At 38.0% G+C, this 19,258-nt stretch overlaps 1 protein-coding gene across 1 annotated transcript in view; it reads left to right on the top strand.

The window, feature by feature from the left end:
- The window catches only part of thsd7aa (thrombospondin, type I, domain containing 7Aa), a 143,602-nt gene that overhangs the window by 38,117 nt on the left and 86,227 nt on the right, over positions 1–19,258 (top strand). Inside the window, exons 2-3 of the mRNA XM_069715116.1 lie at positions 11,911–13,054; positions 17,873–18,121. Coding sequence (XP_069571217.1) covers positions 11,911–13,054; positions 17,873–18,121 — 1,393 coding nt within the window. The remainder of the gene's footprint in view (positions 1–11,910; positions 13,055–17,872; positions 18,122–19,258) is intronic.

Genomic DNA, 19,258 nt, shown 5'->3' with positions numbered 1-19,258 from the left:
GACTTCTGCTTGGCTTGAAGCCATCTTCATATCAATTGTGTAACTTTAATTATGGCCGCATAAGGCAGAATTTTCTTTTTGAGGTGTGGGAGTAAATTCTCAGTCGATTTCAAGAAGATATAGTATCACTCCCTTATATCTTTCCATATATTTAACTTCTGCTTGAAGTGTTTGGAAGTTTAACTTCCAGTTTAACTTTTACTTCTCTCCTCTTTTATATTGTTCTACTCATGTACATGTAGGTTTAGGATGCTGTAACAGTTATTCACATAGTTGAGCTCCCCCAAACCCACAGAATAAGCTTCTTTTATGTGAACAACAATGAACTGATGCTCAACACATGCATATTTAATCAGTAGCTAACCATTAGCTCGTGAGCTATATATGCTCTATCTGCTAAAAATCTGATGAGTCACATGAACAAAGGAAAGACTTCCCTTACTCAGCTGCTCCTTATACTTTGTTTACAACGAGTTCAAACAGGCGTTTCTACCAACCCAGAACTAGTTTTGTTCTGAGAACCTAAATTTAAATCATTCCACAGGTCTCCCCTGGACGCCCCATATACTGTTAAAATGTCACTAGTGGGTGTTATGTGATGCGACAGGATAGGACCCAATAGCAGACCAGAGGCGTAGATGGTGAGAATAAAGTAGAATATTTTATTGTTAACAGCGGTTGTAGATGGAGCAGAGTCCAGGGGTCCGGTTTCATAAAAGAAATAATATGTTCAGCCACAATTTTTTCAAGGACCTTTGCAATAAATTATTCAGAGTATCTGGGTTGAATGTAGTTTTTTTTTTTAAAGTAAAGTCTGTACAACTGCTGTTTTAAAAGAACAAGGCCAGATGAGAGTGAAGAGTTAAACAAATTTACCAGGAATGGACAGGTTATGACAAACATTTCTTTAGAGAGGCTGGTACAAATGATGTTAAGGAAGCAGGTGGAGTTGTTCATTTTGGCAATGATCTCAGTCACATAAGTAGTTGTTAATTTATTAAAAGAGGCTACGGTACAGTTGATGCTCGGCGGCAGAAGTTTAGAAACAGTCAGGGAAGTAGAAAAAATATTGTTTCTGATGTTTTGAATTCTGAAAAGAAGAGACTTAAATTGTTCACATTTATCAATTGATGGTTAAAAAAAAACTGAGTGGGGTGGTATGGGTTGGACTGGATGTGTGGCTTACAACATTGTAAAGCGGTTGGATCCATATTTGTTGAAGTCATTGTAATATTGTTCCCTTGCCATCTTCACTGCTTGATTAAAAGTTTTCAGTAAAATTCTCAATGACCTCAAGTCTGTAAGCTGATTAAAACGTCTCCATTTTTGTTTTGCGAAATGACTGCTTTAAGGAATTTATGTGACTGTTTAGCCATGGCTGGTGTGTCATTTTGTGTTTTCTTGATTTTAACGGAGCCACAGTATCTAAAATATTTGTACACATTGAATTGAAGGTGGTAGTGATGTCATTAATCCTCAGTTTGGAGTGGAAACCCATATCGGTGAAGGCACAAGCATTGCAAAAACTGGCAGCTGAAGCAGAGTTAAAAATGCAGGAATACGACTGGTCTGTGGTATTAATAATTTGATTATGAACATAAGTGTTAAAAAGTAGATACTTGTGATCAGATACCACACTGTCTTAACAGCACTGATCCTGATGCTCTGATACAAAATCAAGAGTATGTCCCTTATTCTGTGTAGGTCCTGTTCGAGCCTGAGAGAAATTAAAAGTATCAACTAGCTTTAAGAAGTCCTTGGCTAAAGTATTGTCAGGACAGCAGACATGGATGTTAATATGGCCTAAAATCAGGGTATTTTCATATTTTGGCACGATGATGGACAGCAGCTTATAAATTTCATTAATGCACCAGATGATTTTGGCGGTCTGGAGACTAAAATACACATAGTTTCAAAAGGATCCCTTAGAAGAAAACACAGGTACTCAAATAATGAGAATATGCCTAGGCCAATCACTGAGGATTTGAAGCAATTTTTGAAGAACACTGCCACTCCACCCCCGTGCCTGATTCTCTGGGCTTGTTTTAAAATGAGAAGCCATGAGGTGACGTTTCTATCAGACGCACAGTATCATCTACAGCCAACCAGGATCCTGTTATTATACAAAGGTCAACGTTGTGAGAGGTAATACAATCATTATAAATAAGACATTTTTTTCCCTAATGACCGTACATTAAGGAGGCTGAAGTTGACAGGCATCGTCTCCTTCCTGGCAGGTAGATGTTAAATGTGATTGGCACTGAATAGGAATCAGAACTTTATGATTATTGGATTTAAGGGATGGCGGGTTGTAGGGCCTTTGATTCACAATGGCTGATATAACAGGTGTTAGTCAATTCTCAGACAGTTTAGAGATTGAAGTTTTTAATTAAAAGCAACTGTGACATGATGGAGGTTCTTCCATCCTACATGGATTTGTGTGTGCATGAATGCACAATATACCTGCTATGAGCATCTCCAATCCAAATGGATTCAATCCACATCAATGTTTATATGAGAATCTCAAAATATAAAAAGGCTTCTCGTGGTCCATACTGAAATTCTTAAAATAAATAAAAAATAAACACAAATAACAACCATCTGCTCGTGTTTTGGTTCAGGTCTTTGTTACAATATCAAGAGCCAAACATTGAATTTAACAAGCTGCAATGTATGCTCTGCACTGCTGTAGTGAAGCCGTTTTCCATGTAGCAGCACGACACCCCAAATGAGCTGTGTAATGTCCCTTCCTGAAAGGGATGGATTCTCTACTCTGACAAGCCTTATGAAAGATGCATGCGTGTACATATCTTTATCCAATAAACCAGGCCAACTGTAGCTGTGTTTTCATTCTCACCATTGTTGTTAGGATACAAACTAAACATTTCCCAAATACCACATAGTGTTTTCGGTTTTTTGCACAATGCCTTTGTGGATGCAGTCTAATTTGTTTCATGGAGCACTTAACATGTGAGGTCTGGTCTTAAAAATGTACCAAATCCGGTCATATTGAGCAGCTATTTTTGGAAGTCTGATGCCATCTAATCATGTAGAGACAGATCTGTTTTCCTGCCATACCTTCTATTGTGCCAGAAGGGGGCCTTTGGTGACCCCAGGACAAACACTGCCCTGTCATGTCCACACCAGCTCTCCTTTTGATCATAGTGTCTGTAGATCAAAGACTGCAAGCACTCAGTCAAAGTCAAAATACAGCAGATAGCAGTTCTGCCTGAAACACATAAGGAAGGGGGTGAAGATTGGAACAGAGAAGACAGTGTGCTCCTGTGAAATACAATAATATGAAACATTATTCCCCAGAGGACAAGCCATGTCTACAGTAAAGTGGATGGATTTTTTTTTTTTCAATTGTGGCTTGAGAACTTTGTTGCTGACATTGATTCACTGAAGCCTCTTCTGTTCTACTGCTACAATTTGCTGGTTTATGAAAAGTAAATTGTGCATTGCATAATGATCCAGTTAGGTTGCAGTTTGTGTTAGCTAGGCCAAGGACGGCATTGTCCTTATGCCATAATCTTTTTACATGTTTCAAAAAAAGTGAAATGAATGAATGATCTTTCGCAGCTTTTTCATCTTTACTAGTTCACTAAAGTTAATTCAATGTGCTGCTGATCAAAGCTACTGGCAGCAACTCTAAGGTGGAATGTTTTCTTGCATGTCACTCAATGCTTGAGTTGACATTATAAATTGCTCAATACTCTTTGAATCTCAAAAACATAACCATTTAATTTGTTTTTATTGGCTCTCTTGGATGGCATATAGTGATGATTGGATCTTTATACATTTAAAAATTTTTTTATATGAATTTCACAATATGCAAGCATTACATTTCCTGACACATGTCATTCCAGGGCACTCTGGCAGCATTACACCTATTTACATACTGTATTAGTACTCTTAAAATTTAGAGACACAGCACATTCCAAAGTCCAGCACAGTAGGACGAGTAATGGGTCATTATTCTCCAAACTCTCTTCTGATGTCAAATCAGTCTTTTTAGGTGTAGGAAGGTGTTTGTTACAGACAATTAGACTCAGAAAATAAATTGAGAAATTTGATCACGACAAAAGTTTATTGTAACTATAAAGACAAAAAATACTTTTTACATTCCTAAGTGTAATTTGAAGCAGTTTTCTTCTCAAATATAAAATGGAAGTTACAGATTAATTTCTGATTTCTGCACTACACTATCCCTACGTGCAAGTTTAAGATTTTCAGAAATTTGGTGGTGATCAGTTAGTGGACAACTTTATTTTACTGCTTTCTTTGCCTATTTAAATAAAAACAAAATAAAAAAAACTGACTGGGGTGCATCATCTCCCCTTGTTTCATCAAAATCTGCTGTCAACATCATCTGTGTCTGGCATGTGCATGATAGAAAGATGAGCAAATAAATAAACAATGGTGAAATCAACAAAATGAAGTGCAAGAAAGGTGCAGCTGTACACACAAAGTTGAACTGAATGTATAGCAGTGACAGAATGAGTGCTGAAGAAGAATGGAAATGCTGCAGAGATTATAAGTAAGCAGGCAAGTATGTCTGCAGTGATATCAATAATATATTGCTTTCCCTTGAGCCTGTGGAGGTTGACAGTTCGAAGGTGAACACTGCCAGAGAAAACGATGTTATCACGCAGAGGCACCACAGGCTGGTAGAGATGATTTGTGGCCATTGGGATCATTAGTTTGGTTGAAGTCATTAGGTAAGTCTGATGCGTGGTTTAACAGTACACAGCAGTAAAATGTTCTCACTGTGTTAAACTACTTTTCAGTGTACCCACTTTCAATGAAATAAACTTACACAACACTTATTACCCTTAACTGTCCTGCACATTTTTACTCAATCAGGGTATATCAGGGTATAATGGCAAAAAAAAAAACATTGTCTAAGAAACTGCAGAACAATGACATAGACATTGTTCTGCAATGTATGTATGATGTGTTTTTTTTTCTTTTCTCCTGTGGTGTTTAAGATAAGTTAAGATGAACTTTAACAATCCCTGAGGGGTAAATTATCAGTTACAACAGCAGCACAATATGAACCAGGTTAGGTATAAAACATAAGCAAGATATTTACACAATCAGTGTATTTGCTTGAGGTGTAATACTGCACATTATAGCAAATAATATAATCATGAATACAATACAGTATATAAAGTTAGAAAAAGTAAATTTCAGTGTGACTGTATTGCATTTATGATTTATGAGCTGTACTTGATTATTTTCCACCCAGAATACTGTTACAAGTATTGCAAAGAAAAAACTCCCATTGTTATATTTGAGTCACATAATAATTTGTAGGTCATGAAAATATAATACTGCAGTGCATTTCTGACCATATTTACACAGGCCAACCTACAATATGTCCATCAGATCTACATGTACATGGCTACACCAGCTTTTTAACAGTCATTCAAATGCAAATGTTTATCCTGCTTTAGCTTATTTGTCCCTCAATGCTATTGTGGGTTGGCCTCAAACTTCATTCTCTGCTGAACAGTGGTAATATCTATGGTATTCAAAGACAACATTTTTTGAATAGTCCTTCAAGATATCTGCACAATTGGTAAATACTTAAATACATTATGTAGTGGAACTACATATTAGGGATGTGATAAGTACTTGGATGAAATGAGTATCCGATTAGGGTGACCAGATCTCAGCACATCAAATGTGGGGCAAAAAGCATTTGTGTGGGACAAAAGTGGGACATGTTACCAATGCTGAGAGGTAATCTGAAGTTTTGATATGTCTATCCAATTTAAAATAAACAAACAATAGACAAATATAGACAATGTTACCGGTCAGGCTGTTAGCATGTGAAGGACTAAACAAATGGATTTCATTTGAATGCAACTTTCCAAACTCCCACTTGAAGTAAACACAGTCAGAATAAAAGGAAGGTGAAGTTTGACAGTAAATAAGGTGCAAGTTTACTGGCTTTGCTCTTCATGTTGTCTTCACAATGAACCTACTGTTGTGAGATGTTGTTCAGAACGGTTGGAAATGTTTCCTGACACTTCTGAAGCACTTCTACTGTCCTGCTAAGAACACTCCTCTTCTTTGACATCATCAGAACCTCTTCTCTGGCATCATCGGATTCTCCTCTGTGACATCATCAGATTCTCTTCAATTCAATTAAATTGTATTTATATAGCGCCAAATCACAACACAGGTTCATGGCACTTAACACATTAAAGCCTTTACAGCAGAACTTTGCAACATCATACAGAGAAACCCAACAATTCGACAATTCCCACATAAGCTAAGAGGGAAAAACTCCTCTTTAAGGGAGAAAACCTCCAACAGAAGGAAGGAAAAACTCCCTCTTAACAGGAAGAAATCTCCGACAGAACCAGGCTCAGAGGTGGGCAGCCTCAATCTGCCTTAATTTGCGACTCTCTCTGCTTGTACACAGGTTAATTTCTGACATTGTTTTGTTTCAATCAGGTTTGCATAAAATATCTTGGAGAACTTTGCTCTTATCGGACGAGTTGCAAGTTACAGCTCGTGACTCACTGCTTTTCCAGTTATGGTTATGTTTTCCTCCATGGGCTCACTCCTTCCTCATTAAAATATATGTCAAAATGTGAGCTCGGTAAAAATGGTTTCATAAAAAGTTTTATAGACATTTGTAAACATGATGCATCTGTATGAGAACTGAGCAAAGATGAAGATCATGTGATATAGATAAAATCACTGGAATACCCCAGAGCTAGAGTAGTAAAAAATAGTAGACCTCTAGTTGGGATTTTATCAAACCACTATTTTCAACTTTGCTAATTATACGTTTTAACACAAAATTATTTTAATAGAGATTTGTTTACGTCAAAAGTACAAAGGTTGAAGTTTTTTTTTCCGCAAAGTTTGCATTGCAGAAATAGAATGATGCCGTTTACATGCACAATCCAAAATCAGGTTGGTTTGGTCAAGAGCTCTCGATCCATAAGGATTATATGGAAATGAAAACAATTTTAGTGCATGGCACCAGAAAATAGGAAAACATCTGTTATCCCTGTATCTCAGCAGGAGGTCTTCTAATGGATTTACAAATAAAATAAGAATTCCATATTTCACTGTGTTAAGGAAAGAATGTTTTTTCATGAAGGCATCAAATAGCAGCCTTCATTTCCAACCTTTTCACAGTCTTTTTCATCATAGACATGTGTTGATTGTATGAATACAGATTGGCTGCCTGCTGCCGCTCTTATTTCTCTCACCTTTCTATCCAAAAGCGGCTGGTGGGATGCGCATCTCACACTGGTTTTCATTATCCCTGTAAATGCCAATGCCAATCTTTTGTTGGAACCATGGGAAAAATGGGAGGAACACCAGATGAGAGGTCTGGAGTTTGCAGGGTCATGTGTGTCCAAAAAGAGCAATCCCATTATTGAAGGAGTGAAATCATTTCACACACATCTTTATTTTGTTGTGCTGGTAAGATACATTGGGGAAACAACTGTATAAAAATGCTTTCTTTCCTCCTTCCATGTGGCCTGATGGCTATTAAGTAGATTTACACAGATGCAGTTATTGTGTATTTATATAATTTACTTCCCGCAAATATCAAGGTTTTGCACACTGTTGATTTGTAGCCATCTGCTAACAAGGAACTCAATGAAACCTAAAAGACAAAAAAAAAAAAAAAAATTATGTGAAATTCCAAACCAGCTGGAGGCCAACCATGCTCACAGTTAATGTTAATTAACTACCTCTGGTTCTTTTAACTGTTGCGTTTTTGCACATGCTGAAGCAGGGAGCGTTGGAGCTGTAGTAAGAGTGTCAACTCAAAAACGTTTAAAGCATCATGCTTTTTATGAAAAAGAAATATCCATAAAAAGAAAGTCAAAAACACAATTAAGAAAATGTAAGCAACTGACTAACCAGTGTGCTTGTCTACTATAATGTAACATGCAAATGTAAAGCATCCTTGGCTGACCAGCTACCTACCTACAGTACTGTGACGATACCTTAATGGTCACTCAATCTGAGTTAACAAATACAAGAGCAGCAATATGTGAGGGATTTCCATTTTAGGTGATTTAATATTTTTTATGTTTAAAGGGGGTGACGCTTTGCATGATACATGACACCCTTAGGGGTGTAGACACTGGAGATGGTGTTGATGAGGTTAATTTAGTTTTTATTGCACCAAATCACAAAATAAGTCATTAGAGATCACTTAACACTGGAAGATCCTACATAGAAGCTTACACATTATAGAGGAACCTACCAATTCAACGATTTGCACAAGCGACAGCTGGAAGAAAAACAACCTCCCCTTTAACAGAAAGAGGACCTCTGGCAGGGGAAGCAAAAAAAAGAGAAGTTTTTAACAAGGGGGGAAACACACACGTGCGGGACATGATCGATTTTGAACGTGGTTTTTGATTGCTTTTGTTGTTTGAATATAGTTCTTGTCAGCCAGTCAAATCACAGTGAATTACTCCACGCCAAGGTTGCTGGCCATATCACCGGATAAAATAGGGGTATTTGGTAATTAGTGTAAACAAAATTTTTAAAATACTGAGCCCTATTGATAATTCTATCATCACCCAGCTTGGAGTAGAGTCATGGTTTGAGGTTATGGGAACATTTTTCCATTACTATAGTCTGACTAGGTTTTTTGTGATCTACATATTTGATTTGTTTTGGTGACTGTGCTTTAACATCAAACATCATAATTCTAATTATTTTAAAGAACTTTAATATAAATACAAATTACTTAACTTAAAATAATTGACAGTAATCAGTGTTGAGTACTGTTGTGAGGTTTACACTGCCAATTATTTTTTTCTAAGGATTTATCAGCTTTTTCGACCAGATTAAAACATTTGTTGGAAAATGTAGTTAAATGTAATGTTACATTCATTTAATTAAGTAATTGAAATAGTCACATTTCTTATAATTTTTTAACAGAGCAACTTGCAATCTGTAAACAATTTAATTTCAAAAGTGTGTTGCCTCCTTGCTTGTCTTAGTGAGTGATAGCTAATGTAGGGCAGCGGGAGCACAATCACCCTCTATTAGTTTCAATGCTGACCATCGTTATGGAGATAATTGTGCCATTGAGTAGCATGTTCAGAAACTAGGGTGAACATGTGAGACAATACTGCCTGTTGAGGAGCTAATACTTTATGGCTATAAACATGCTGGGCTTTTTAAAGAGCTTGCTATGGATGAAAACACCAGCCCAGATGGCTACGTAGCTTTTCAGCCTTTTGTTTATATACTTCATTAAAGATTTATTTTCCAATTGTTTTTAATCACTAACTACTCCATTTAACCACTTACAATACTGTACATACCTTAAATGAACAGTGTTTTATCAGAAATCCTTTTCCTCCCGTCATGTATCTCCTCTTTTCCTGCCAATGAAAATAATGACTGCCAGTGAGAGATGTCAGATCTGTGACTGCAGCTGTCACTTGTGTTTGGGGCAGGTTCTTGCTGATCCGGGCTTTCTGCCTGCAGCTGTAGGCTAATTCACACTGCTGGTCCTCCTGTTGACATTTTCATTGCTGTATCAGAGCTATATTGAGTTAAAACATAAATCACTGTTTAATACAGTCTTTGACTTTATACTTCGAGCACAATCAATTTAAATATGCTCCTGTGACAGTTACACCACATACTTTTTTCCATGGCAATTGGAGGTTGTATGCTGCCAGTCTAACAGATTACATTATTTGACCAAAATCTGCACGTTTTCTTTTCAAAAATAATTGTGAAATGGGGATTTAAAATTGATTCATTTTTATCAATACATTTTGTACAGGCATAAACTGTGTAGGGACCACGGTGCATCGCGTACTTTGGCAAAGCATAAACACTAATGACTTTGGTCATCCCTTGAAATGTCACCGTTACGTGAATGTTTCACTTGTCCAATGAAATTGGTCAACATCTATCAGACTTAGTGCAACAAAATGTTTTGCAGACATTCTTCAGGTTCTGAGTGAAATGTCTTCACAAGTATTTGATGAATTGTAATTTTGTAACTAACATTAATGTTCCAATCCAGGACAAACTCCTACCATATTACCAATCCTCTGAATTTACATCAAGCATCATCATCAGGTCAATTTCTCTCAAGCTAATTCTTTAGTTTAGGATCAAACACCTGCTAACTTGCTTAACTATGAACTTGCTTAACAAAACTCCAACTTAAAAAGCGTTCTTAACAACATTAAATTTATAATTATGATGGGTAAATTATAATTTTTCTGACAACTACTTTTATCCAATATGTTAAACCCTTACACAACCAACTCTGCAGTCATTCATCCTTATTTGCTATCCATCTATTATCACATTGCTGTACATTTGTAGTCATTACAACTGCAAACATTTTCTGTTGAAGTGTGTATTCAAAAGAAGAAAATAAAACTGAGTTTTCTTCACATAACAAAATGTGCAACACGGGTACTAATAGTAATTTTGCCATTACATTTCTTGCGTGCTGCTACTGAGGGTAAGTCACTGGAGTCAGTTCATTGAAGCCCGGTTGCTCCTGATGGGAAGAAATTATCCACCTGTGCTCTGTGATTAATGTCAGATAATCCGATTCCCTGTTCTTTACCAATCTTAAACTCACACTCGTATGTTTCATAACTTTTCCCATAATTTCTGATATAGCTGCTAGAACCCTTATTAGGTTGAGTGGTGCTTTCCCAAGTCTGGACCTGCAAAAGTTCCCAGGACTGTAACACCATATGAGGCTAATGACATTCAAGGCTGCGCACACACAGCTAATTTATATGTTGCATCTGTGTGGATGGAATCGTCAGCTGTTTTTGCTCTTTATCAGCTGCACCCCTAAATGGACTTTTCTGTTGAAGTTGCTTAAACCTATAATTGCATTCTAGTATAATCATTTCATTGGAAGAGAGTGATTTAACAGTAATTACGTATTTGTCAGGCCAGTAGTATTGTACAAGGAATAACTTAGTTTCCAGGTGCTTGAAAGGCAATGGTATTGTCTACACAAAGCACTTTAAAATATACATAATATCAGTTTTTCTGTAGAATACTAGTACTTAATGCCATCAGCAGGTAATGACTGGAATTGAATGGTCTCCACTGGAATGGTTCATGAAAGACTGACCATGAAAAGGTGCTTATCCACTCTTACCAGACCCATTGGTGGAATGATTTAATAATTTTGCCTATTCATTTAAAAAAATGAGCCAATTTAAAATGGCTAAATTAACTTTACATTGACAGTGGAAGCTGCTACATGAACAATGACTCATTCTGCTAGAGCAACTGCTTTGCTAGAGGGATGCCAGCAGTAGTTGTTAAAGAATAATTCTGGTTTAATACTTACTGTCTTAGGCAACTGGCTGTGATGACATAGACAGCCACAACTACAAATAGCTGAGTTCTGGGAATGCTACACAAAAGTCGCACACCAGTCGTCAGACAAGCCAAGTTGTAAACATCAGAAGTTTATTCAAAGCATTAATTTCACACTACTTGGTGATAAAACCCAAAGTGAATGCGACTGAACTGTTAGTCTGCTCCCTCAAAGCACAGGAAACACTTTAGGTCAAAGGTGAGCAATGGAGTCAGTCTGAAACCATGGTGGATGTTTAAAATTAAGCTAACCTTAGGGTTTTTCAGCATGTCTGATTGTTGGACAGCTTGTGATTTTTGCATCATTAACCTTATTTTTTTTGGCTTTATTGCAATGCTCTCAGACCTCAGCTAATAACTTGATGAGTGCAATGTTATTATTCCCATTACAAAAGTAAGACAGAGGTTGTAATACACTGGAATGAAATCCTTTAAGATAATAACATAATCAATACTCTATCACTTTCCTCTGCAAAAATCATGACCACGCACTGAGACACTTCCCTGACTTCTCTGTCCACTTACTCTTTACAGGTCCATGGGGTCGCTGTATGGGAAGTGAGTGTGGGCCAGGAGGCAGCCAGAGCAGGGCAGTATGGTGTGCCCATTCTGAAGGCTGGACCACCCTACATACCAACTGCGACCAGGCAGAACGGCCAGACAACCAGCAGAGCTGCTTCAGAGTGTGTGACTGGCACAAAGATCTCTACGACTGGCAGCTGGGTGCCTGGAACCAGTGTGTGCCGGTGTCGATGCGCAGTGCTGGGGTGCAGCGCCCTGTTGTTTGCACCCGGGGAGAGGAGGGCATCCAGACACGTGAGGTGGGCTGCGTTCAGAAAGTGAATGGTGAGCCTGCAGAGGATGTAATATGCGAATACTTTGAACCTAAACCACGCCTAGAGCAGGCCTGTCTTATCCCATGTCCACGGGACTGTGTGGTGTCTGAATTCAGCCTGTGGACTCCCTGTTCTAAGACCTGTGGGATGGGCTTACAGAACCGGATCCGATTTGTTCTGGCTCCACCGATGTTTGGTGGGGCACCCTGCCCAAATCTCACAGAATTTCAGACATGCCAGCCAGGTCCCTGTGTGGGAGAGGAGAGCCTTTACAGCCTCAGAGTGGGACCCTGGGGCCCCTGCTCGATCCCACTGCCAAGGCAGGCCAGACAAGCTGACGAACCCCCCAGAGAGAGTGACACACGACCTAGGGAAAGTGATAAACTCTACAAGGAGTTTGAAAAGCAGTCCAGAGAGGGAGAAAAACCCTTCAGAGGAGGTGACAAACAGATCAGACAGGATGAAAAACAGTACAAAGACGGAGACAAACGGTCCAGAGAGGGAGATAAACTGTCCAGAGATGGTGACAAACCAGCAGCACCCAACAGAAAAGTCAGCAGGGCAAACAAAAAACCAGACAGACCATCCCGACAGGCAGATCGGCCCAAACGACAGAAAAAAGCTAAAAACAAGGAGAAAAGAGAGAAAATGAGAGAGAAAGTCCGAGAGAGGTTAAGGGAAAAAGGAAAAGCAAAGGATCCTGAGACAAGAGAACTTATCAAAAAGAAGAGGAACAGGAATCGTCAGAACCGCCCAGGAGGAAAGTTTTGGGACTTGCAAGTTGGTTACCAGACAAGAGACGTGACCTGTGTGCATAAGAGTGGGAATATTGAAGCTCTCAGGTAAGAATGACCAAAAAAAATAAATTCCTCGTGTCACCTCACTGTTTCATATTTCATCTACAATGATGTGTTGCTATTAAGTTGACCAGTGTTCAGAATATTTTCAGTTGTGTTCAGTTTTTAAAAAGCTAGACTGGATAATAAATTGTTTTTTTGTTTTATAAACTGATGTGCCTAATTGTTTGGTTTTTAGTACATTTTAGTTGATTTGATCAATTACTATATCTCTTTACATTTACTTTTAACTGAATTTAATTGATTATATTTATTTATCTTTATATATATACACTTGTACGTTGGTTTTATTTACTGGTATATCTTTTACTCTTTATTATTTAGTTTAATCTTTAACGTCTGCCCTGCACCTCAGAGGGGAAAGTATGTTGATGTGAGTGTGATTTGTGTGTGTTGGGGGAGTGTTTTTGTGTGGAAAGCACTTTGTATTACATTGTGTTTGGGAGTGCTATACAAAATAAAGTCTGATTGATCATTTCATTAGGACCAGAATGAAGATTTTGTTAACATCAAAGATAAGGATTTCAGGTTTTTGAAATTAGGGTTTGGTAAAAGTACATTTCAAAGTTAGAGTTGCTGGTTTGAATGTAGTCAGACAATCCTGTGATTTCAGAGGGTTACAGTGCATCCGGAAAGTATTCACAGTGCGTCACTTTTTCCCCATTTTGTTATATTACAGCCTTATTCCAAAATGGATTAAATTAATTTTTCCCCTCAAAATTCTACACACAATACCCCATAATGACAAAGTGAAATACATTTTTTTGAAATTTGTGCAAATCTATTAAAAATCAAAAACAAAAAAAAAAAAAAAAAAAATCACATGTATAGAAGTATTCACAGCCTTTGCCATTGTACTCAAAATTGAGCTCAGGTGCATCCTGTTTCCACTGATCATCCTTGAGATGTTTCTACAACTTGATTGGAGTCCACCTGTGGTAAATTCAGTTGATTGGACATGATTTGGAAAGACACACACCGTCTATATAAGGTCCCACAGTTGACATGTCAGAGCACAAACCAAGCCATGAAGTCCAAAGAATTGTCTGTAGACCTCCGAGAGAGGATTGTATGGAGGCACAGATCTGGGGAAGGGTACAGAAAAAAATTCTGCAGCATTGAAGGTCCCAATGAGCAGTGGCCTCCATCATCCGTAAATGGAAGAAGTTTGGAACCACCAGGACTCTTCCTAGAGTTGGCCGCCCGGCCAAACTGAGCGATCGGGGGAGAAGGGCCTTAATCAGGGAGGTGACCAAGAACCCGATGGTCACTCTGACAGAGCTCCAACCAACGTCTGTGAAGAGAGGAGAACCTTCCAGAAGGACAACCATCTCTGCAGCACTCCACCCAGCAGGCCTGTATGGTAGAGTGGCCAGACGGAAGCCACTCCTCAGTAAAAGGCACATGACAGCCCACCTGGAGTTTACCAAAAGGCACCTGAAGGACTGTCAGACCATGAGAAACTAAATTATCTGGTCTGATGAAACAAATATTGAACTCTTTGGCCTGAATGCCAAGCGTCATGTTTGGAGGAAACCAGGCACCGCTCATCACCTGGCCAATACCATCTCTACGGTGAAGCATGGTGGTGGCAGCATCATGCTGTGGGGATGTTTTTCAGCGGCAGGAATTGGGAGACTAGTCAGGATGGAGGGAAAGATGAATGCAGCAATGTACAGAGACATCCTTGATGAAAACCTTCTCCAGAGCGCTCTGGACCTCAGACTGGGGCGAAGGTTCATCTTCCAACAGGACAACGACCCGAAGCACACAGCCAAGATAACAAAGGAATGGCTTCGGGACAACTCTGTGATGTCTTTGAGAGGCCCAGCCAGAGCCCAGACTTGAACCCGATAGAACATCTCTGGAGAGATCTGAAAATGGCTATGCACCGACGCTCCCCATCCAACCTGATGGAGCTTGAGAGGTCCTGCAAAGAAGAATGGGAGAAACTGCCCAAGGATAGGTGTGCTAAGCTTGTAGCATCATACTCAAAAAGACTTGAGGCTGTAATTTCTGCCAAAGGTGCTTCAACAAAGTATTGAGCAAAGGCTGTGAATACTTATGTACGTGTTATATTTTCGTTCTTTATTTTTAATAGATTTGCAAAAATTTTAAACAAACTATATTCACTTTGTCATTATGGGATATTGCGTGTAGAATTTTGAGGGGAAAAATGAATTTAATCAAGTTTGGAATAAGGCTGTAACATAACAAAATGTGTAAAAAGTGAAGCGCTGTGAATACTTTCCGGATGCACTGTACACTTTAAGGTTAGGGTTAGGTGCCCAGATCAGGTTTAGAGTTTGATATGTTAGAGATTGAAGAGTGAATTTCTGGGAGAACAGAGGAGTCCACAGACTGAACACATGAAAGGTGCACGCTTCAAACAAAGATCTTTCACATGTGAAAAAAAGTGATTGCTGACTTAAGTAACATACTTAACGTAACATAACCTTTGGGACTTATGTAACGGAACCAACCTACGACTATGTTACAATATCAATCATGTGTCTCTTATTATTACCATGACAACGAATGTCCAGTACACTTGTACTCTCCAGCAATTATATAGGTCATTAATAATGGCCTGCTGAATCTACCAGTGACTTTAGAAGGCTCCTACTTGCCCATATATACGGGACAGATGTGTTACCTTAATCGCCTATTCGATAGTCTGATAACAGTCAAACGGGGTGCTCTATACATATTATTCTCCATTTAGGTCAATGTCCATGTGGTGTCCAAGAGCCATGCTCTTTGTTAGGAGATGGATGGCCTCATTCTATCTCTATGTGCTTGCTCAGCTCGAAAAGAGGCCACTGAACACCATCAGATACATACTCAGAAAATCAAGGCTCTTGTGTTACATTTGCTTTTAATGCCTGCAAGAAGAGCATGAAAAAAAAAAATCATTCAAACTTCAAGCAAATGGCAATCGTCTCACAGCGTTCAAGCAGAATATTATATTTGCATGATACACAGCTGGATTAGTGTCTGCTTTAGAATATTTACCCAAAAGAGAGCCACATATCTGTTCTCATTTCCAGTAACACATTGAATGCACAGATGGCTAAAGCTTTAAAAAGGCTTAGCTGATAATGATAACTGTATTACTGGATGGAACGTACCCAGGATCAAGTTTATTTACAGTTGGAGACATCATTATGGGATTTCTAATTTCATGTAATGGCTAAAACTGCTAATTATATCCAAATGTCCAGACTTTAAATGAAAATAAACTGTAAGCCTCTTCTGGACCTTTATTAAGTGTTTTACAAAACAAACACATACTGTAATTATTATATTATTGTAATTCTTTTAGGTATTTAAAAAACACAAAAAAACGTATATATCAAAATTATTCATGCATATACATGTTTTAATATTGGAATGCCATGCTAAAAAACAGCTTCTAGGCACAACAAAAACATTGTCATTTCTGTAAATTACAAATCAAAATGTCTGTTAAATACTTGTCCATCTAAAGCCAAAACAGAGAACAAGTAGAGTAACATTGTTATAGCATCGCATAAACCGTGATGTCACTGACCTGGTAGGGGTTCATGGTTCAAATGATTTGTAATTTGAATATACACAAATATACTGTATTCAGGAATGTGCCATCTAAAAGCAATAATAGTATTACCTTAAAATTAATTTTTTAAACATGGAACATTAACAATTTCAGTTTATACTCGTATTGTGCTTCAGTGCCACACATTCTCATATTTCCAGACAAAATTACAGTTCATGTGATTGGTACCAAACTACTGCAGCAAAGTGAAATTGGAGCTTTTCTGCCGCAGGGCAGGGTATACTCTGTTTTTTGTGACTCCTTGTTTCCTCAAATCTCTTAGACAGGTGAAAGATAAAAAGTTAGCACGACTCATAAACCAAGAATAGCCATATTAATGGGAAATTATATTTTAATGTTAAGGTGTAGAGAATCTTTCTGCTTGTTTCTACTTAAAGTTTCCAGAGTGAATGTGAAGACAGCAATGGTTGGTGAATAAAGTAGACATGAATAGCTGGAGTGGAAAGTATGGTCAAAGTTAAATCAAAGAGAAAACTTCCATTTATGTCTGTATAAGTTCACATTGGCATGATTAAAGCACAGTTTAGAGACAGACCTTCAATGTCTGCAGAAGAGCTGTGGTAGAAAATTAAAGAAAGGAAGAAAATGAGTAGAGATGCTATGCTTGTTCACAGAGCTGATAACATTCAGAGGTTTAGAGGACTTCAGGAAAGATGCACTGTTGACAGTGAAATGGTAGATAAGCTGAAAAGAAAAGTGAAGCAGTATGTCATTATCCCAAATGGCCTCTCAGCCTCTACAAAACAAAACAAAGAAATACAAGTGTCTTTCAATCCTATTTTAATCAAAGCAACATTGATGTAAAGCAGCCACTAAAACAGCTGGTGAGGCATCACTTTTGCCTTCTTGAAGAGGGAAGTTATTCAATATATATTTTGTCGTTGTCTAATCTAAAAAAAAGCATCTGGTTTTTTTTTTGACGCAATTCGGTTATTGCACTTGAACATTTGTAACTGGACATGACACTGCTGGATTTATAATTATGAACAAGAATACATTCATTTACAAATTTCTGGGAAAACATTTACAATTGATAACATGACGTAACATAACATGATGTTCTCGTTAAATTAGCATGGCTACTGTAAGGGTTCAGGATAGAAAGTAAACTTCACTATAATTGTGATAATAACCATAGGCCCAGCAGCCACTCTGTTGTGGCTAAGTCTAATCTGATCCAATATCTTTATTTTCATCCTCTGCAGTCTGTGCTCTCAGGAGATGTTGCCAGTGACCTTCCAGGCCTGTGTGATGACCAAAGACTGTGATGTGACTGAGTGGTCTGAATGGTCACTTTGCTCCAAGAAGTGCTATGACCCCAACGGGCCCAAGGGGGAGCGGACTCGCACCAGAAAAGTGAGCCAGTTCCCAATAGATGGAGGAGCAGATTGTCCAATGCTGGAGGAGAAGGAACCCTGCAGCCCCCAGGGAGACGCAGTGCCACCATGCATTCTGTAAGTACTGGGCAAGGACAATGTAGCCAATGTAGTACAAGTGCAGCTTGTTTGCTAAAAGTGCGTCAAATTGTTTAAGTCTAAGTCTTCTCAAGTTTACAGAACTAAAAACATTTGACTGATTTCTGAAAAAAAATAAAAATAAATTGGGCCTCATTCGCCAATATCGTCTTAAGATTTATCTTAAAATTTTCTTAGGAAAAGCCTGATTCATGAGATATAAGATTCATGATATGTTCTTAAATCTCAGATTTGTTGACACCTCTATATTATTATATTATATTAATGAAAAAGGTGCTTGTTGTTCCTATAAATTCCCCACTAATATCAAAGGATATGAGACTGCAGGGCCATATGCACACAGAGTCACAGAAATTGAGGGCGAAAAGAGAAGTTGAGAAAAGTAAATAATGCCGACAGACGGTGGAGCAGCGGACTCCAAGAGAAAGAGAAACTCAAGTAGTTCTGAAGCGGAACTGCTGCTGCAAAAAGTGAACAGCAAAACTGCTGTCATATTTAAAAGCATACTGGGTGTAAAATTTAAAAAAAAAAAAAAAAAGGGATGTGATTGCTTGTTCAGTGAACGCTGTATCAGCAAAATGGTGCAAAATCAATTAGATAAAAAGAATCAGCAGCATGCAGCCTTTACCTTCCTGCAGTAGTACCTTTATACAGTACCTGCACTCAGATCCTGTTCAACTGCCCAGAAACCCTTACATTTTTTTTTACATAAATTAAAGAATAATAAAAACACACAGAAACATCTGTTTTGTCAGTGATGTGATTGCTTTTTTAGATTATGTAAAGAATTGTACTGTGTAATCCAATTAATTGTAATTTTCAAACAGACAATTTATTGCTGTCAAACTTGGACAGCATGTCTGTTGTCCGGTCCTTGGAGTATTAATGTAGTGTGTATAAAAAAAACAAAAACACAATGCTTTTAAAAAGTAATGAAAATAATTAAATTGATGAATTATTAAAATTATCATTGTAGAATAAATACTATAGTTTTATACCACTGTAGAATTGAAAAAAAAAAATGCAGTAACCAGTTTTGTGCATACATTTAGTACTTACCTAAGAACAAATCCCAAATAAGAAAATATTGGTGAATGCCAGAATCTCAGAATCCCG

Source organism: Brachyistius frenatus, unplaced genomic scaffold, assembly GCF_029030835.1.
Source record: "Brachyistius frenatus isolate BFR_SWC_R1_liver_20210118 unplaced genomic scaffold, ASM2903083v1 Contig_138, whole genome shotgun sequence".
In the NCBI taxonomy this organism is placed as follows: Eukaryota; Metazoa; Chordata; class Actinopteri; family Embiotocidae; genus Brachyistius; species Brachyistius frenatus.
This window is presented reverse-complemented; position numbering and strand designations above follow the sequence as displayed.